The sequence below is a fragment of the Thermobia domestica genome, chromosome 10 (assembly GCF_964235325.1).
Source record: "Thermobia domestica chromosome 10, izTheDome1.hap1.1, whole genome shotgun sequence".
Lineage (NCBI taxonomy): Eukaryota > Metazoa > Arthropoda > Insecta > Zygentoma > Lepismatidae > Thermobia > Thermobia domestica.
In genome coordinates, this window is record NC_137463.1 from 27,795,075 (window position 1) to 27,817,827 (window position 22,753).

Genomic DNA, 22,753 nt, shown 5'->3' on the forward strand with positions numbered 1-22,753 from the left:
TGCATTTCTTGATGGAAGAGATTTTTTCTTTGTCAAATGAGGACGTTTTTCCTTGATTTATTCTCTTAACCGGTGCAATAACGACACATAATACTAACCGTTTATCCTTTTTCCAATAATTGATATAGATGATTTCGCATGCATCCCAAAAAACTTTAGCCATCATCTAGTGAGGAATGACGCTTACTAAAAGCAAATCTTTTTCGATACTAAGTGTCATCTTTCGGATTTTCTAAGGATTTATTGAACGACCTTCGTAAGAATTTTAGAAGGATAGATTCACACTATCATTTTTAAAAGATTATTTTGAACCTACTAAATTGGCGTGTTCTTTGCGCTGACATAAAATAAAAACACTTTTCTACATATTTGTTTATTGCGTAATTTTTAAATAAACAAACATCCAAGAAATACAATACTGATAGACACAAACTATATGTTTATATATACACTTCTACAAGTATTCGTTGGCACAGAAATATCTATACAGAAATACATCCAGTAAGAATATGTCATCAGTCCCTTCTTGTGCAGAAAAAAGAAAAAAATGCTAGAAAATTTGTGATTGTTATAAATTGCAGTTTAAAATATGTTGTGCTTCTGTAAAAATATACCTATTCTCATATTACAGATTCCAATATTAGATTTTTTTTTTCCAGACCAGAGCATGCATTATTTTTATCTTTCTTGTGAAATGCAGGATAAATATACATACATTTAATATATATAAAAGAAACGTCTTCTCTTCACTCATTTAAGACTATATACGCCCCACTGATAAACTATAAATTTTATATGGGATGAAAGTTATTACAAACTTTAAAATTGCGATGAAATGTCATGGTCTATAATTTAAGTTCCTACTTACACGTACCATATTTAGTTAATAATAATAATGATAGTACTAGTACATTACTGTGTGAAGACACTCAATTTCATATTATTTTAGTCCTGTATCCATACTAGTAGAACATACAGCTTGATAGTTATACAAAATAAGTTTGTTCCATAAACAAAAGTGGTGTGAACAAAACAACTAAAATAACCGTTCACAATGTACTGCTGTAGAAGAGCAGTAAAAAATACAAAGTCTTTCAGAAAAATATCTCTATGGCAGTGCTTCACCACTAAATTTGGGTCAAGAATTTGAAAAAATTCCACGGAAAGTATGGAAAATAGTAAAAAAAAAAGTACTTATTAGTTAGTAAGAGGGAAATATATTTATGGAAAATAACCAGTTTTCATAAAGAAAAATCAAATTTTAAACAAGAAAATTAGGAAAACCAAAAAATGGATCAAAAGTGGAGTTGATTTGATTTTGAGTTTAACGTCCCTTTTAGCAGCGAGGTTATATGAGACGGGACCAACTGATTAACGTGGACTCCGAGCCACATGAGCTCTCGCTGGGAATCGAACCCGAATCTCCCACGCCAAAGGCGCGTACGCTAACTGCTTAGCCACGAAGGAGCTCGTGGGTCAAAATATTCTGATCTTGACCAATAATTAGTTTTTGGATCAGGGGCCACAAAATTTTTGAACGGTCCCAAAATCGAGTTTTCGTGTATTTTTTACGGAATAAGCACATCATACTGAGTTAAGTGATAGTTTGGGTCTGGCTATACTATATGTAATTCTCCAGATCTAAGGCCTACAAGAAAACTTTTGTCTGAAATATATTGGATCTTTTGATCCAAAAAGAAACAAATGAATAAAAATAACTACTTTTCTCTTCTATTAGAAAAATGGGAAAACTATTGGTGTAAAATTACTAATTTATTTATTTTTAAAACTATTCATTTCCTAAGAGGAAAAAAAAAACTTTTAAGAGGCCTCATCACTGCGAAATTAAAATACCGCTAATTTTACAGTAATTATGTGATGTGATATCTTCAAATAGATAAAAGATAATCGAAAACTGAAACAAGACAATATTATTTTGCGTGAGATACCGTTATCATGACTCGTTTATCTGCTTTTGTTTTCCAGCCACTTAGAAAATCAGCATTTAATTTCGCGTTTCTAAACGGCTGAAAACAGAAAGCCACTAGATCACTTGTGATAACGGTACCTCACGCAAAATAATATTGTCTAGGGCGCTCTTGTTCCACATTTCGATTATCTTTTATCTATTTGAAGATATCATATAATGACTGTAAATTTAGCGGTATTTTAATTTCGCAGTGATAGGGACTCTTAATGGAAAATTACTACGTCTTAAAAACCAATAGTTTTAGGCGCAAAAATTCCTAATGTTAAAACAGAAGTAAAGGTTTAAAAAATAACTTCAAATCAAACTAAGAAGAATCATTGGTAATGGATGAATGAATTTAAGGAAAATGATTTTCACTCAAGTCAGCTCTTCGTTGCGAAGCATGGAAAATTAGCTTAACTTTCAACAGGTTGAAGCTCAAATTTTCCTTGTGGCTAATGTGGTTAAGATATGGGCCTTGGACATGGCAGACCCGGTTTGAATTCCGGTCCGTGCTCATTTGATCCGTATCTCACATTAAGCTATATGTCTATGTCTCATATGGCCTCAGTGTTGAAACGGAACATTAAATGCCAATAGGTCTAATGAACCAACCAAAGCTTTAATTTAATTTGGCAATTTTGAATTTATACAAATAAATACATTCTCAATGGCTCACACCTTTCTTGCATAACATGAATCAAACAATATTATTTACTAGTATGTATAAAGTTCTTTTAATTAGTGTTCTATTATTTTGTTTAAGAATATTGTATAGTCATGTTAAAAAGAGATTATCCTTACACAATATGTTTTAACAGTAATTTCAGAATTAAAATTTTTGACACGACAGAAAAATAATAATATTATAAATGGTTAACATATGGTGCACTTTGCGATAAATATGATAATAAACGTATCATCATTTGATAGCACAAAATCATAGTTTCTGTGTTTACTGCCAATATACAGGGTGTTTCAAAACAAACACTAACAACGTTCGGGAGGTGATTCCTGACACCAAGATAAGACAAAAAGGTATAGACCAACCTGGGTGCACAAATACTTTCTTCCGGAGTTATAGGCTGCCGAAAAATGAAAAAAAAAAAAAAAAAAAAAAATGTAAAGGTCCGTAACTCCAAAACTATGGGACCTACCATAATCGGGTCAAGACTTCACTTAAAAACTAATATGTGCGCTATCCAAAAATACATGTTTCAGAATCATAAGGTATTCACGCAACAATTTTTATAGAGGGAGTATGGCTACGGGCATGTAATTTGAAATACTTACCAACTCCTTCTATAAAAATTGTTGCGGAAGTACCGCAGGATTCTGAAACATGGATATTTGGATAGGGCACATACTAGTTCTAAGTAAAGTCTTGACCCGACTACGGTAGGTCCCATGGTTTTGGAGCTATAGATCTTTAAAGTTAATTTTTTCATGTTTTCGCCAGCCTATAACTCTGATAGGAAACGTTTGTGCACCCAGGTTGGTCTATATTTTTTGTCTTATCTTGGTATCAGGAATCACCTCCCAAACGTTGTCGGTGTTGTTTTGAAACACCCTGTATATTTATAGAAAAGCGGACAAAATAACGAACGAGATAAATATTTTAATTGTTTAAATAACAATAATAATTCAAATTCTTAATGGGACCCGGATCTATCGCTTGCTAGAGGGGACGCTTTACCAATTGCATTTATAAGCAGCACGACAGCTTCTATTTTTGATATTTCATTCTTTGAGTCCCAACCAGCCAATATACGCAGTTATTGGAAACAATAAAATCAGTCATATTGCTAGTAGCTAAATTAGTAGAACATCCGCCTCAGAGAAAGAAGATCGAGGTTCAAATCTCCGTCCGGCCAACGACCAACTTTTCCTGTGTTTTATTCCAGTATATTCAGTTCCTTATCAACGGTATAATGTTGCATATAATTACAGGACCTTGTAAAATACCATAAAATCTCGTTCCACCGAACGCCAGTATAATGAAATGTTCCAAATTGTGAAAGTATGTGTTTACATACCTTCTTTTTCCCTGTTTAATGTGTGTTTAAACATTTCATTTTATCGAATTTCAAACTTTCACCATAATGAATGAAAGTTTCGATTTTGTCTTTAACTCTTGTCAATGCCTATGTACTTTTCAAAATATAATTTAAATTCATCCTATTTTACAAAATTTTTCTCATTCATTGTTTTTGTTATTGAGATGATATGATAGCCATTTTTTGTACATGTACATGATCGGTTGAGCAGGATAGAGACTTAAAAATAACCTACAAGCGTTATTCCATTAAACAAGCTTTGTATACCTCCCAATGTAAGAAACAAGGAATTAAGTCGTAGCCAAGATATATTCTTTCTTAATTAAAAAAAAATGCTAAAAATTAACTTCAATTATTAAGAGCTTGGCATACTAAAAAAATAATTCAAAATTTACCATTTTTCTTTTGGTTGTTTTTCATAAGTGGAAGGAGATAATGATATGCAACTTACTACAATCATAGATAATGTTATTCTACAACAGAAAATATGTACCTGAAGAATTGCTATCCATATAAATTACAGTGTTGCCAGAATCACATTTGCCCCAAAATCTAAGTTAAGACAGTGACAACAGGAACGAACTCAACTGCATTTGATTACGTATCATGTTGTTTTGGAATCCTGTGAACTACTTTTCAAATAATAGTTGCATTTAGTTTGTAATAAACAAAATAGTTTTAACATACAGTTATTAAAATTATATAATGATTTGGTGACAAATTCTGTAGCTTTAAAAAATAAACTTATCTTGGTACTTCTTCATCGAACACCTAATTCCTAGCGCATTTTCAGAGTTCAAGAAATATTAGTTTCTAGTTCATTCGTGCATTTCTTTGTTATGTCGGCGGAAACTTAAGTTTTTCTTTCGTCAATTAAGAATTGATGAATCAGTAAATATATATTTTTTTAAATATTTAATTTTATTTATTTATTTTAATAAAAACTTCGAAAATAGCATAATAATTGAAATATGTCATGCATTAAAACTGTGTTTTTCATGGACAGTGCCTGTTAAACAGTGAGCGTTTAAAATAATGAAAAAACGTTTCTTCCTTCGTTGAGCTACGAAAAGTATACATATTATATATATATATCGATTGTTCTAAAAATGGCACCGAAGGACCACAGAGCACTGTTCTAGAAGTTAAAATAAAGCAATATATATATATTTGTATAGCTCTCGGGTCCTCGCCTAGAGATACGATGTGCACTATGTGGCAACGTTGCAAATAAAGAACCATATAGTAGATATATCAATCTATCAAACAGTTGCACCGATTCTTCCCAGGTGATAGCTACAGTTGATGTAGATTGACAATAGCATCACTTATTAGTACAGCAATCGATGTAACTGTTTGCTGTATTCGCAAAATAATGCCAATGGTTCCAAGTTAATCTGCGACGTTGCCACATTGTGAACTTTTGATTTCCCATAGCGACTGAAGGGGGTCCCGAAGGGCACACCACCATATAACATTTTTGTATTATTTTGGCCTGCAGAATAGTGTTCTGTAGTACGCCGGCGCCAGTTTTAGAATACTCGATATATATATATATACAATTAATTAATTTCCGGAGCAATTTTTAATAGATTGAAAATTAAAGTTCTATAGGTATGACAATGACTTTATATTATTCAAGATAAAAATTATATCTGTCGTGAAAGCCTGTTCTCACCTTTACATTTATAACAGAACGCTCTGCCAGCCAACAAGATATTTTCTTTCTTCTTCTTCTTCTTCTTTTTTTAAAAAACAAACTAACTAAAAGTGATTTCTGTTTTCACGTGCAGAATATTTAAATATACATATATGTATAAAAAACTGTGTTTACAAAGCTCATCGTATACAAATATATTCATTTCTAAACATATGAAACTAAACTAAAATTTAATGATACAGGAAAAAAGAATACAGTAGAGTAGTCAGCAATTCTATATCATATCAAGAACTTCAGACTGACTTGACCAATTTCAATAAAGTTTTTGTTAACTTTAGAGAAATAATTTTCTCTCTGTCATTCAGTCATTCTGAGACTATTAACAAAAAATATACTGTAAAATTTAAAAAAAAAAAAAAAACTGACTTTACTATGACTGTATAATTATTAAGTCAGTTTTTTTTATGAAGTTAATAGTGATGTGTCATGAATTCTTCTTATATTATAAAATATTTATTGGCCAGGTAAATTTCCACAACTAATTTATTCAAATGACCAACTTAAGGGGTAATACTATAGAAGTACAATTAGGCAAGGACCGACTTAAAGTGTAATAAAAGCACAGTGGCCCAAGGGGCCTGTTTAAAGTATAATAAAACTTGGTGATAATCAGTAAATCAGTAGCTTGCCAACTTAACAGGCTTTATTATATAGGGCGTTACAAAAATTAGTCACAATATTTTGTAGACAGATTTCTTACGTCAAAATAAGAAAAAAAAAGTTCATATAGATCTGTGCTCAAAAGTGGATAGTTTTGGAGTTACAGGATACCGAAAACGTGAAACAAGGAAACTTCAAAAAGTTTATATCTCTACTACTAGGGAAATATCGTAGTTGGGTCAAGACATCACTAAGGAACTGGTATGTGAACTATCCAAATATCCATGTTTAAGAATGCTCCAGTACTTGCACATCAATTATTAGAGAGGTAGGTGGAGAGTGATCAAGTACTCCCAAGCAGCCCCTTTAAAAATTATTGTGCAAGTACCGGAGATTCTGAAGATGCATATTTGGATATTTCACATACTAGTTCCTCACTAATGTCTTGAGTCGATACGATCGGTCCTGTAGTAGTGGAACTATGGACCTTTAAAGTTAATTTTTTCACGTTTTTGGCACCCTATAACCACGAAACTATGCACTTCCGAGCACAGATCCATATGAACTTTTTTTCTTCTTTTGATGTAAGAAATCTATTCCCAAAATATTGTGACACTCAGCATACAGGGTAAAAATGTGCTCTTGCTAGGGATTATAGCGTAATAGCCAACTCAATATATATTAAAACACTCATACTGAGAATCGACATAACCTAATTACTGAATATGATTCGTGCTGATATATACATTATTCACTTGAAGAAAGTCAAACATGTCACTAAGCTACTACGTGTACACAATTGGCAAAGAAATCAACTTGCAAATCACTTAGTGTAATAATTCCATATACATTGGTTATATAGATTCTAAATAGAATTACTTATTATATTACTATTGATACGAACAAACATTCGTTCTCGTGTTACACCTACTATTCAATTCCTCTCAATTTTGACTCATGACTATCATCTACCAACGCACATTCCACAGTTAAATACTCTTTTTTACCAACAATGCATACACAAAACAAGTCACAACATCGAAAACGACCGTAACATTTAAAGAAAGAAAAATATTTCTTTTTAGTTTTTAAAGTTTATCCTCTTCAGGTATCCAGTAGTACCTTGATGTATGATAGGAAATATAAACGATAATAATAATAATTATTATTATTATTAAAGACTAAGATTAATTCTTTTCTTTTTCGACCCCATTCTAACATACAATATGTTCTTCCTAAAGCTATAAAAAAGAAGTGCTCCACTCACCATACCTTTTACATCTAAGAAACATCAGTCTTCGGGAATAATGTTAAACTTCTTTCTAATGCAATGAAGATCAAGTGAAAACTTAGATACTGGTCTATAAATATGAAACAAACCAACTATTACAAACATACTTTTCATTATTACTGGTCGAAAACAGTTTCTAGCCATATGCCCGGTAGGGTTATTAGGCCTGTACAGCAGAGTAGTTCTTACATGAATAAATGGATAGCTTAAATAAAAATAAGGTCTCACCAAAGCAAACACTTGTTATACTAATTGGTGTTACAGTTTCGGAAATACACTATTGTCTTCATCAGATGACGTGTCTGATATTAAGGAAATGATCTGTTATCGGAAATATATCATTGCTTTCATCAGATGATGTATCTGATCAAGGGAATGATCTATTATCAGAAATGTATCATTGCCTTCATAAGGTGATGTATCTAATCAAGAAAATGTTCTATTATCGGAAGTATCTAATCAAGGAAATGATCTATTATCGGAAATACATTATTGCCTTCATCAGATAATGTGTCTGATCAAGAAAGTGATTTTTAATCAGAAATGTATCATTGCTTTCATCAGGTGATGTATCTGATCAAGAAAATGATCTATTATCGGAAATATATCATTGCTTTCATCAGATGATATTATCTCATCAAGGAAATGATCTATTATCGGAAATATATCATTGTCTTCGTCAGATGATATATCTGATCAAGGAAATGATTTATCACCAGAAATATATCAGATGATGTATCTGATCAAGGAAATGATCTATTATCGGAAATATATCATAGCCTTCATCAGATGATGTGTCTGATCAAGGCAATGATATATTACCGAAACTAGTAATAATAAGGGTTCGGTTTGCTCAAATTTTACTTTCATTTAATTTCTCACATAAATCTTTATACTGATGATTAGATTATGCAAGAACATCTAGAATAATACCAATGTCTATAAATAATGCGGAGGTCTGTAATAGTGGGTTTGTGCCACATTGAAAATAACAACAGATGGCGTTGAATACAACGCCGACCTTAACGAATGATTAAATCAAAATTACCAGCTCAGAACAGACCATAAAGACTTCGAAATAAAAAATTAATTTGCACACAATTCGAAACGAATTCGTAGCAAAATATTGACCTCATATATCAAGAAGATGCTAAGGAACTGAAAACATGTCAACATAGACTCGGAGAAGTTCAGTGTAGAGGTACAATTTCCAAGCAGGAAGATTCTTTCCATAACTCACTGTAAGAACTCACAAAAATGCAAACGCCTCATTCAGAAAGAATTTTATCACACAATTTTTAACATTCAGTCTTCCGTAGGACAGAATCGCTTCGATCTCGGTGTTCTTTGATGTGATTTTCCAGAGCACTTATTGCTCCAAGAACCTGGAAATATGCTTCCATCAGACGGCTACATACCTCCGCCAAGTCTTGTTCAGATCGTGTGACAACAAACACATCTGTAAAAAAGAACAAATTAAGCTCAATCATATTAAATGTCATGTTATTATATAATTCTATAATTTTTCTCTTTACTGGCATTAACAAATTTGTTCCTAACATAAGATCAATTTATTTTAAGTACCCAATTGAAAAATAATAATAATAATCGTAGTCACAGGCAAAAGCACCTAAATGTTTAAAACTAAGATATTCCATTTACAGAATTCCTACAATAGATTCTACCATCTGATGAATTGATCAAGCGCCCACTCCCTGCTTTAAGTTTTCTTTTCTTTCTCTCTCTCTCTCTCTCTCTCTCTCTCTCTACTTTCTTTTGTTTAACAGTTTTAACAATTACGCCCTCTCGTTATATAAGCGACAAGAGATACATCATCTTTCAATTCTTTTTATCAATTTAGGGGGCGCGGTGGCTCAGTGGTAGAGCGTTCACCTCCGGTGCTAGGGGTCCCTGGTTCGATCCCAGCTCGCGCCGTGTGGACTTTGTGGTGGACAAACACCGTGCTCGTGGATTTTCTCGGGGTTCTCCCGTTTCCTCCCACTTTCTTCATTCCACCATTTCACTCATTTCTGATTATCACCGTCTCCTTTAGCCTAACTGGCATAATCGTGGGACGTTTAACTTAAAGATTTCATTTCACTTTCTTTTTATCAATTTCTATTGCGGACAAAATGAAGGAAGTTAAAAGTGATCTTATTTATATTTTAGGCAATGCACTATTTATTTCGTATTTATCAATAGTATATAACATTACCTAATATCAAAAAAGAACGAAGCAGTATTTATACATACTCAAACTTTAAAACATAACATTAGAACGTTTACTTCAAAGAGACGTATGTAATTAATGCATATTGAAAAGACAGCACTATCTCGTTGATTTTTTTTAAAAAAATCCTTTAGTTTAACGTCCCATGTTATGCCTTTTAGGCTAAGGGAGACGGATGAATAAGGCAAGTAAATGATAATGATGTTGATGTAAGAATTTGTGGAATGAGAATGTGGGAGGAAACGGAAATACCCCGAGAAAACGCACGGACACGATGTTGTCCACCACAAACTTACAAGCTGGAGATCGAACCAAGAACCCCACGCACCAGAGGTAAGCGCTTTACCACTGAGGCCCTTAATTAGAAAAAAAAAAGACTAGCTATATATGTTTATAAAAATCTTCTTAAAAAATTTACTCTATTTTACATTCCAAGTTTGATTATATTCTTTAAGTATTAGTAAGGAAAATTCCCTTGATTGTATTAATTTGTACACTGTCTTATGATTGAATAAGGAAAATTTACTTCGTTCCACCATTATTTTTTAAAAAATTCTAATATTATAATATCTACAGTGTATTGATTATCCTCATATATTGCATATAAATGATAAATACCTATGAGCAATCAAAACCGTTTATCCAAACGATTCCCAACCGTCCTCCAGCATCTATATATTAAAATGCTAGGTTTTATATGTTTGTGGGCAAGAAAAGCTTATATGTTTGTCTCCAATCCTTTCGACAAGGAGATCTCGAAAACCACAAGTGCTAGAAATGTGCCGTTTTCGCTGATCGATTCCAAATTTTGTATAGATTGCCCAATTCTAATTGAATATTTAAAAAAAAAACATGGCCGTTATTTCTTTAATACTTTTTCATGAGTACATTGGAAGAGTTGAAATTTCAAAAAAGTAAAGCATCATACCTATGAGTAATACATTCCAACACCACACAGTTGTATACAGGGATTGTATATCTTTCAGGCGTTTGTTTTATGGCCAAATGATTATGGAAAACGAAGGATAACCATTTCTCCAGTCTAACAATAAGATGTATCTTTATTGTTTGGAGTGCTTTGCCCAATGAACACCATATATCACTGACATTATAATTAATTGTATACGTAATGTATTTCCTTATTACTGTACATACTGCATGCAAAAAGAAATAAAACACTGATCATACATGTATTAGAAACTCCAACCTTAAGTAGGTTCAAATCTTGCAAACGGTGCGAGATATTGAAAAAATAATCGAAAAAAATCTCCCTTTATGGTATCCCTTGCCGATTTTTATCAAAACGTCTTTCACTTGTGTCTGTAAAGGGACATATACACTACAGATGTTGTGAGGAATGGCAAGGAGATTCACGCTCATATGTGAAAGATGCGGTGTGTAGAGAGCGCAGGCTCAGCTAGTTTCATTATAAAATTCTTAGTTTCTGATCAACGATTTACGGAAGTTACATTCCTTGTGAAATTATCTTATTTCAATGAATTAATATAAAGTTTGGAATTGCTTAAGAAGAGAGGGGCCTTGAAGCATTGGTAATCACATAAATGATAGATGTTTTACTGTAAATAGAATACACTAAAATAAATTTAACAATAAGACACAGTTTGAGAGAATTCCACTCACATTCATAATCCAGATATTTTATTACTCATACTTATAATAAAGACTTGGAAAGAAAAAAGATAAAATACCTCCTTTAACGGACACCTCTCAATAGCAGACACTTCCATAATACGAACTTTTGTGTGTATGTGTTCTGCAAAAAATATATACAGGGTGACGCACGGAAACGGGAAATTTTGAATCTACAATTAACACCGGTTTTTGTATGGCCGGTATTTGTTTGGGACCCATAAGATAACATTGAGAAGACTCTGCCATTTAGTAATAATAAAACATTGAAGTTGTGTGGAACGTGTGTTCACTGTGAAAGCATTTAATAAGAACGGTGACATTATATGGCCTCTGAGATCTCTCCTATATGCGATTTCTCTCTGTGGCGAATAATCTTTGGGGACAACTCGAAAGCAAAGGATATACTACACGTCCTGCAAACATCGTTGAACTGAAATTCAGGGTTAAAGGGGAACTCACTGGCGTTCCTCAAGACGTAATACACTGAGCATTCCAACCAATTTCCAAATCTTCTCATACCATAATGTGTATGCCGAGATGAGGCACATCTTTCCGATGTAGTCTTCAAGAAATAAAGTAGCATGTAAGTGCCATAGCTAATGTCATTCTTGATGGCACACTCTCTACATGCATTTGAATCATTATATGTATTCTTTCCTGTGTTGATTAGGGCATTTTACGTCAATTAAAATTTCCCTGTTTTCCTGCCCCACCCTGTATTATTCCCTTTTACGGACACTTTCAGACAGGGATACAGACAATCTTCTTTTAGCCCAAACGTTTTAGAAACCTCTTCATAATGCACAGGAATTATTCTCACCTCGTATGTATTTAGCACAGAAACTACTTTCTGCAGTTCTAAAATAAATCTTCAATTGCTCCCTTCAACTGGTCCAGCAGTTACAAGCAAAATTTCGAACAAAAATTCATGTTTGCAGGATTACACGGAAGACAGCTACTACAGACGTTTCCCTAAGAAATTCATAAACAGTCACAATTGGTTAAATCTGTCTACATTTTCAGTAGTTAATAATAATGTTGGTTATTCTTATTGGATTATTTTTACTTTCAATATAGTCAGTAAGCGTTTTAAGGGAACTTCATCACAGAATGATTATATATAGTTTTGTTCGATTTCAGCCAATAATTCTAGCACTGAGTACAGTATTTCGATATTAGCTCACATTTACATTTATAACTAACGTATTTACTGTCTACTGCAGAAAATTACCACATAAGCTGTGAGTATTCTAAATTTGTGCACACTCTCTGTAACGGACAACTCTCATCTACAGACAAAGAATCATGTTCTGTTGGTGTCTGTTATTAAGAGGTTTTATTGTACTATTAAATAAATGCAAAAGTTTTGCTTGGAAAAAATCCATTTGTAGACGACAGTACACAACTTTTTTTCGTTTTTTTTTATTATTATTTTTAAAGCATTGTAAGTGTTCAAAAATATTTGACCATAACCTGTACTTAACAACAGAAAATGTTTTAAAGTTTCTTTCTTCAACTTCGAAAACTTCTTTTAGTGAATTGTACTTTCAACTATAAAGTTTCCACAACTTTTCCAAGATTTTTACAGGCCCCAGAAACTTCTTCAGACACAGAGCCTATAAATCAGCGTTTCCATCACTAACAAATCGAGAGTTAAGTGTTAGAGTGGAACATCTAGCTATCTCCATCTGCAGACGAAAATTCAAACAATATTCTACATTATATTCTGACATGTGTATCACATATAAAAGTACCATGACTCGAAGAACATCTATTAAGGATATGTTAAGATGCTTCGATATCAAACGAAATGATTTTTTTAGTTTAACGTCCCACGATTATGCCCTTTAGCTTTAGGCTAAGGAAGATGGATGATTAAGGCAAGCAAATGATGAAGGAAGAATTGGTGGAATGAGAAAATAGGAGGAAACGGGAATACCGCGAGAAAACCCTACGGACATGTTGTCCATCAGAAACTTACTTGGTCGGGGATTGAACCAAGGACCCCACACACCAGAAGGTAAGCGTTCTTCCACTGAACTAGAGTATCCTCCGCTTTGACGTAAAGCGCCCTATATAGTTACTTCATGTAAATGAAATTTCACCTTCGAGTTCCCCATTATCGTAAAAGCAGAGGTGAAGAAGAAAAAGTGAGACGACTTACCTGTCTTTTCTTTGGCTAAAAATTTGCAATATACATTAAGGATGCCTGTTATATCATCATCATCACTACCAGCTGGAAGGACCTCACTAGACCACACGGATCTGCAGGTAAAAGAACAAATTTTGAAATTTGCACACACACGAATAACAAAACGCAACTGAAAATGCAATGACTAAAGATCTTCGAATCATATCCATTCTTTTTGCCGTCAATATATTATTATTATTATTATTATTATTATTATTATTATTATTATTATTATTATTATTATTATTATTATTATTATTATTATTACTTCATTGAACAAAGAACTTCATTTCTTTAATTTTAACACAGGCCGACCATCTAAGAACGTAAAATTCACAACTGTATTTGGATTGCATGAACGTATCACTGTAGCTGTGGCCGATATCGACCCTGACATGCAACGAAGAGTTTGACAGGAATCTGATTACAGACTAGATGTGTGTGGTGTAACTCGTAGACGCATATTAAATATTTATAATACGTTAGAAAAAAAACTTTTTGAGTTGAACAATCAGTGTGTAAGATCTCGGTTTACATACGTGTTATTAAAAGTAAATAATAATAATAATAATAATAATAATAATAATAATAATAATAATAATAATAATAATAATAATAATAATAATAATAATAATAATAATAATAATAATAATAATAATTATTATTATTATTATTATTATTATTATTATTATTATTATTATTATTATTATTATTATTATTATTATTATTATTATTATTATTGTCATCATCATCGTCATCGTCGTCATCTTCATCATCATCATCATGGAAATCGGAAACATCATTTTGACTTACCCTGTATTTTGGTTCAAGACTAGTACAAAAAAGGAAAAAGAACAAGAATATATGTCTAATCTTTAGTATCTTTCTCAAATACTCTACTTGGAAGTACACTTTTTACACCAAAAAGCAATGACATACGAAAGGAATGACATATCAATATAAAACAAAATCTGAAACGGTTTTACTCAGTAATAAAAATTCACATGAAATTATAAGTGTACAATACTAACTAACCTATTTTGACGAGCATGCTGCAAAGCTCCTGACCATTTTCCATTTTGAATGCACTCCAGTAAGGTAGCTTCAACTTCTTTGAGGCCCAATACCTCTACCGGTGGAGCAGGCGAAGGAGTTGGAGTGCCATGTTCTGAGTCGCCACTATCCTCCAAGGCTTTCCGCAAATGAACCTTTACTGTTGCTACTTCACCAGACAGATCTTGTAACTGAAACAGAGGGTTCTTCACATTAATTTCTACTCAAGACGTACGAGCAACACCTTTTGAATGCAAACTAAATATTATAATTAATTTACCCATTATTATGCCCTATTAATACCTTTACAGAAAAAATAAATTTCACACCAAAAATCTTAAAAAATAAAATTTAAATATCACATTATGAATCAGAAACAGAATTTTAAAAGAACAAATTAACAAGTTTACATCAGTCAATGATATCTAAGATACTTTACAGAGGGGTTACAAATTAACTTTACCACCGAATATTAATATTGTAAGATATCATCTTGCAGCTCTAGCAAACAATAGGAAGAATATGGAATCATATCAGTTACAAAAAATTGACACGTACATAGTAACTTATATATTAAACATCTTCAATTTTATTAATTAACTGAAAAGGTATTCACTTCTGCTCTTCCAAATTATTACAGATTGTTTTAAAAAACACATATTAAACATTAAATTTTCACTGTCAACTGTCATCATTGTCAAGAGTTTGTTAGGAACGGTATTTAACAGGAACTACCTGAACCTGCGCTCTTTACACATCGCATCATTCACATATAAGCATGAATCTCCTTATCATTCCTCACAACATCTGTACATCTCCCTTTACAGACACAAGTGAAAGACGTCTTGATAAAAATCGACAAGGGGTACCATAAAGGGGAGATTTTTTTTTTCAATATTTCGCACCGTTTGCAAGATTTGAGCCTACTTCCGATTGGAGTTTATAATTCATGTATGATCAGTGTTTTCTTTCTTCTTGCATGAAGTATGTAATAAGCAAATACATTACACACAATTAATTATAATGTCAGTGATATACGGTGTTCATTGGCCAAAACACTGCAAGCAATAAAGATTCATCTTACTGATAGACTGGAGAAATGGTTATCCTTCGTTTTCATTATCATTTGGCCACGAAACAAACGCCGAAGAAATATACTAACCCCGTATATCGAAATGTGTGATGTCAGAATGTATAACTCGTAGGATACGATGCTTTATTTTTTAAAATTTCAATACTTCCAGTGTACCACTAAAAAAGTAATAAAGAAATAACGGCCAAGTTTTTTTTTTTTTAAATATTCAATTAGAACTGGACAATCTACACAAAGTTTGGAATCGACCAGCGAAAACGGCACGTTTCTAACTTGTGGTTTTCGAGATTTTCTTGTCGAAAGGATTGGAAACAAACATATAAACCTAGCATTTTAGTATATAGATAGAATTTAATTAACTTGAATATTTACACTCATACATTTAATTTCCACACACGCCTAAGCAAAAATGCTTAAGAGGTGCAATAAGGAATTACAGAATAACAATGAAATGAAATGAAGTGAAATCTGTAAGTTTTACGTCCCACGGTTATGCCGGCTAGGCTAAAGGAGACGGTGATGATGAGAAATGAATGAAATGTTGGTATGAAAAAATGGGAGGAAAAGGAAGAACCCCGAGATAACCCACGCACATGGTGTCTGTGCACCAGAAAGCCCACTTGGCGCGAGCTGGGATCGAACCAAGGTCCCCATGCGCCAGAGGTGAACATTCTACCACTGAGCCATCGCGCCCCCTTACAGAATAACAAAGAAATAGGAAGAATGGAGGCGCGTAGTGTATGAATCCAAAGCCCATAACTTTGTAGAGCTCTGTGATAAGATATTATCCCTATTCACATAGACATTTAAGTGTACAATTTCAATAATATTGAAGTAACAAGAAAAATCTAATCACTACAGTGGCAGAGACTTGTGCTGCAGTGGGGAATCTCAATATAATTATTTTTCAATATTACATCAAAAACCTTTTTATTCCTATTTTGGCAAGTATTCTTTCAAGAACAATGCAAGATAGTACATTTTGTTTTGAACTTAACAGTTTAATGTTCCTTTTTCCGCTCGAACAACCATAAGAATAAGGAAAGGTCTGTTAATATTCAACAAGTTGCAGTGTCACGTGTATATCACATTCGAAGGAGTTTGGGTTTATGGCGTGACATTTTCTCAATTGACATTGAAATCAGAACTCACTGTAGATGCCAATCACTTCCGGTTTTAGTAGAGAGATTAGAGTGGCACGGAATATATTCTTAGGATGCTTATTTGATTTGCTGGAAACAATTTCTATCTATCTACTGCCGTTTTCACTCTGATGATGATCAATGTTAAAACCGGAAGTGGTTGATTTATACCACTTCCAGTTTTAGTACTGTTAAATATGGATATGAAATGCATTCACCATACGCTTAATCGATTGCAGAAGACCGCATCTTGCTATCTAGTACCGTTTTTGCTATCTATAGTGTTCAACGTAAAAACCGGAAATACGTAATTTTTACCACCTCCGCTTTGAGCGCCACCTACACAAACGAACTCTTGACCCATTACATACTGACCAAAACTGGTAGTATTCCATCGAGTAGTTTTCGAGACTTCTTCCTCTCCCGGATGGATATTGGCATACAGAAAGCTGGACAATCTATGTATGCAATAATGCAATCAACTTTTGAGTAAGAATAACCTAAGTTTATATTGATTGTGATTTAACGTTACTCTTCTGCATCACAGCTATATGAGACAGACCTAACACCTAAAGTATATCCAAACAGTGGCGTAGGGAAGAGGGAGCCCAGAGGGGCCGGCCCCCCCCAAAGAGGTCCGGCAATGTACTTTGGTACTTTGATGTTTGTAATTTTTTATATATTTTTATGTTTATATATTTTTATGTTTGTAATTTTTTTATATGTGCCTATAACAGCACTTGGGCCCCCCAAACACACAACCTGGCTACGCCACTGTATCCAAACCACTACTTAAGTTTATATTCAGGGTAAATTTAACACCGAGAGTTAAACCGAAGACCCCATGCACAGTAAGCACGCGCATAGCTACTAGACCACGAAGAAACAGAACATATTCTTGTTTCCGGTGCTACATTACAATATCTAGTACTGTAAATACAAGAACCAAAAAAGCGACACACGATTTTTTTTCCTCCACTTTTTAAAACTTACTTGATGTTTCTTTGCTGTACTTGCTAAAGCTCCAACCATTTTGTTGCAAGCTTCTAGTAACAGGAGCAGTTGGAAATGAAGTTTGTATAAAGCACGGCCTACATCCAGTAGAATATCATCCACAACGTTATCAGATGAACCTTCACCAAGCATCTGAAGCTTCACTGTCGATTTCATGGCGTCTAAACACTATAAAAGAAAAGAAAGTAAAAGGAACAATGAACGTTGCTTTCTTTTCAATGAAGACAAAACAGTCATTGTTAATTGTACAATTGTAACACACGTTAATTAACAAAGCAGTTTTAACTATAAATTACTAATAACATTCCCTATATACCTATTGTACTCATCACAAGTTGTATATGTATATATTAATAATAGTATTTGCTTAGTGGAATGTAGTGTGCACAACAGGCACAAAAAGAGGATGAATGAAGAAAATAAAAACCTTCATAGTATTATCAAATAAAGGATAAACGCGAAATTTCACAAATAACCATCAACTGAAGAACTAATTCTCTCACATAATAAAGAGTGAACTGTTAAAATTACAGACAGTTAATAGGTGATAATAAGAACTGAAATCAAGTTTACGGAATACTCTGTTTAAAATTGTATTTGGAAAGCTAAAAACCACAACTGGAGATGTACAGGAAAGGATCTGGAGACGCAGCACAAACTATTGCTGAAGATGATCTCCACCTAGACTGAAAATTACAATTAAAGGAAGAAAATCGAGATACATGGTAAGGAACGTTTATTACATTACGTAAGTTAATGCATGGCGTCCATTAATTGTAGGTTTGTGTCTGAGAAGTATGTATTTAAAAAAGTCTTACAAGTTATTTTGATAATCATTCAACTATTACTATTATAATTTTAAGCATAACCTAAGTAAGGTTACTAACAAGTACTATTAATTACGTAAGTCTGTGACCAACAGGAATCTCCTGTGAATCTCTACAGGAGTTTTCCTGTGATTCTTATAGATTTTGCGTGTAATACGAAAAAAAGACTCAAAAAATTCCATCACGCCAGGTTTTCTTGCAAATCTAGGATGTACACCTTCTGTACCTGCCATTGAACGAACCATCTGAGATTTTTCTCCCCATTGTAAATTTTGCAGTATTTTAAAATATATCTACAATATACGTACTATATGCATATAGCTTTACTATTTACCGCATTATTGATATTTAAAATATGACAAAATTATTGTATTGTATTCATATTATGAAGAATAAAATGTATTATCAATTATTAAATTGTACTATACTTTTTTCCTATTGGCAATAAGTTTATACAAAATATTCATAAGTACCAATTACACTTATATACTTTACATTGTTTCAAAACTTAAAATGTACAAGTGAACGCACTTGGAGGTGAACGCAACCACTTCACTGCTTTCTCTTTATATAGTTACTAATTCACATAAGTGTTAATGGAGAAATATCTCACCTCAATAACGTGATCCTTTTTGTCCAAGAAAGTTTCAAGGTGTTCTTGGATCTCCAGCATTCCAAATCGTATACAATCCATGAGCCGAGGACTAGATACTGATTCTGGGCAGAACCAGACATGAGGTGGGTCAGCACGGATCATCAGCAGATCACACACACTCGTCAACTGAGTGACTAAGTTATTCACAGCTTCGTTGCCTCCGGGTCTTGTGGTGGACCCTGCTCCGACCCCACTGCCAGAAAGGTAACAGCAAGCTTCTCTCGTTAGAGACACCGTTTTATTGCAAACATCCTGTTAAATATTATACAAAAAAATATAAGTTAAATTCTGCTAAAAATAATCAATTGCCAAACACTACCTATACAAATATATACTCTGTGCACATCTCTCTCTCTCTCTCTCTATATATATATATATATATATAGGCCTATATATATATATATATATATACATATATATATATATATATACAACAAATACATCTTCATCAACTTCAGTAAACTAAGCATTGTACTCACAACTTCGTAGAACTTTTCTGGTGTCAATCCTTACATTTCGATTCTTCCGAATCCTTTGTCGAAAGAAATGAAAACAGTATTAAAATTAGAATGATTAATAGAGGTCTTCGCAGACGTATTCTAAGTTTTTGTGGGAATTGCATATAAAATTGTGGATATTTGTAAAAACACAAGTGAGAAGAAAGAAAAAGAAAGAAAGTATAAACAGCCAGATGAAAGAATTGGAAAAAACTCAGAGGTCGGGGTGGCTCAGTGGTAGAACGTTTAGCTCTGGTGCATGCGATCCCTGGTTCGATTCCAGCTCGCGCAAAGTGAACTTTGTGGTGGACAAACACCGTGTGCGTGGGTTTTCTCGGGGTTCTCCCACTTTCTTCATTCCACTATTTCATTCATTTCTCATCACCATCGTCTCCTTTAGCCTCGCCGGCATAACCGTGGGACGTAAAACTTAAAGATTTGATTTTCATTTTTTGAAAAACTCAACGAACAAAACGAAAGAAAGAAATTCTGTAAGGTGATGGATAGACTAAAGAAAGGATTACAACCAAGAATGAAAGGATACAAGAATAAAGAAGGCACACTACTAACGGAAATTATGGAAAGATGGTCCCAATACTTTAAGAACTACTAAATGTAAAAAAACAAACAAACGAAGAAGAATACGATAAGAAGAGGTGAATCAAGAACCAACTACAGAAGAAGTACAGAACTGCATGGGTAAACTCATGGATAATAAATAAAGCTCCAGGAGAAGACGAAGTAGTGAGAGAACTAATCAAATACGGAGGGAATACCATAATCAACGCGATCCACAGATTGATAGTAAAAATATGGACAGATGGAAGAATGTCTGAAAAATGGACAACCGGAATTATTTGTCCAATTTTTAAGAAAGGAGATAAAACAGCATGTGAAAACTACAGAGGAATAATAACACTGCTAAACACAGCATACAAAATATTGACTGGAATAAAACAGGAAAGAATGAAGGTATATACAGAGAAAATAGTGGAGAATACCAATGTGTGATTCAAACAGGAGAACTACACACCAAAATTTTCTGATGACACAGATGACAGAAAAACACATAGAGCATAATACATATTTGTACATGCTATTTGTGGGTTACAAGCAACTATTCAACTGCATAGACACAAAAATACTACTCACAGCCATGACCAGAGTGGGAATACCAAAGAAATTACTCACATTGATCGAAATGACTATGAGAAACTCAAAAGCGACAGTTAAAATCGGTAACCATCTTCCAAATAGTTTTTCAATCAATACCGGGGTCAGGCAAGGAGATGGACTTTCAACGTCCTTATTCATATTAGTATTACACAACGCAGTTGCCAAAATAGATCAATGGAGCACAATATTTACAAAATCTAGTCAGGTATGTGCATATGCAGGCGACATAGTAATAGTGGCAAGATCAGAACGGAAATTAATAGAAGTGTTTGAACAACTGGAAAAGAGAAACAAAAAATGGTACTAAAATAAAATAAAATCTATGAAATCCCCAAATCAATCTTTAGAATTAAAGGTTTTGAACAAAGATATTCATTTTCAGGCAATATGCTAACAGGCTCAGGATGCAATTGTTTTACTTACATGTAAGTGTGATTCCTGAAAATACTTTGTACTTCCTGCCTTTCGGCTCTTCCCTAGAGTTTTTTTTCGCGGAAGATGCAACAGGAGGAAAAATAAAAAGCAGTGGACACACCGGTGTAAAGCAGTGCGAAGAACACCTTGTCTTAGTTATCAGTCACACGTGAAGATGGCAAGGTGTTTTTCGGACTACTCTACTTCGATGAATCCGTTTCTCTTTATTTGTCCCGATGTTTCTATTGTTTTTCCTCCTGTTTTTATCCTCCGCGAACAAGGCTCTAGGATAGAGTCGAAAGCTAGAAGTACGAAGTATTTTCAGGAATCACAATTACAAATAAGTAGAAAAAAATGTTAATTTTTCCAGCCGCATGAGAGCTGTTGAAACTAAACAGGAACATGTTGGTGTTAGACATTGTGTTGAAGATATGGACTACTTGCGTAACAATAATTCGTAAACTGATTTAGAGACTGAATTCAGTTTTCAAAAATAATGTGAAGATTTTATTGTGAAAAAGGACTTAAGCCTGTGTTTGTCCCTAAAGGAGAGTGCCCGTGTGTGGTACTAGAAACACAGGGCGTTCAGAATGGAACTGACGGTTTTTAAAAGTGTCTAGTTTTAATATGGTTAGAGATACAGAAAAAAAATGAATTTTAAAGGAGAACTCAAAAAGTTTATTTGGTCTTACAAGTCATTCTAACTCAGTGTAACTCCACGTGAGTTCCTTTGTAACTCTTACAATATCTAGCCTCAACTCAATCTCTCTCCATGTATTCTGTAACATCTGAGGTGTTACTGAAGCAATCGCATTCCTAATATGGCTCTTCAGTTCATCAAGGTTACTGTTGCGTGATGAAGGATCCTTGTGGTAAATACGTCGAAAGTTTCGTTGAACTTGAACGACACTTTTTGTCTCTGCAAACCACCACACGCATTGCGCTTTTTCGACTGCCGACGCCATTTCTGTTTATCGACGATACTAGCGGCGTCACCGGTAGTTGTTCAAGTACGAAAATTTGCTGAACAAAACTTTTTGAATTTTCCTTCAATATGATTTTTTTTCCCCTTCTGTATCTCTGACCATATTAAAACTATACACTTTTAAAAACCATCAGTCCCATTCCGGGCAGCCTCTATTAGAAGAGAAATTGACTAAGGAACATTAGT

General features: G+C 33.5%; 1 protein-coding gene and 1 non-coding gene across 2 annotated transcripts in view; one reads left to right on the top strand and one right to left on the bottom strand.

Annotated features, from left to right (window-relative positions):
• Window positions 1-344: 344 nt before the first annotated feature.
• Window positions 345-22,753, bottom strand: part of fry (microtubule binding protein furry) — a 1,411,512-nt gene continuing 1,389,103 nt past the window's right edge. The window contains exons 49-53 of the mRNA XM_081727912.1: window positions 19,454-19,747; window positions 17,993-18,181; window positions 14,747-14,955; window positions 13,685-13,785; window positions 345-9,096 (exon numbers count right to left, since the gene is read on the bottom strand). Coding sequence (XP_081584038.1) covers window positions 8,936-9,096; window positions 13,685-13,785; window positions 14,747-14,955; window positions 17,993-18,181; window positions 19,454-19,747 — 954 coding nt within the window. The 3' untranslated portion in view covers window positions 345-8,935. The remainder of the gene's footprint in view (window positions 9,097-13,684; window positions 13,786-14,746; window positions 14,956-17,992; window positions 18,182-19,453; window positions 19,748-22,753) is intronic.
• Window positions 9,501-9,572, top strand: TRNAR-CCG (transfer RNA arginine (anticodon CCG)). The gene has a single exon. It is a non-coding gene; the product is annotated as a tRNA-Arg (tRNA).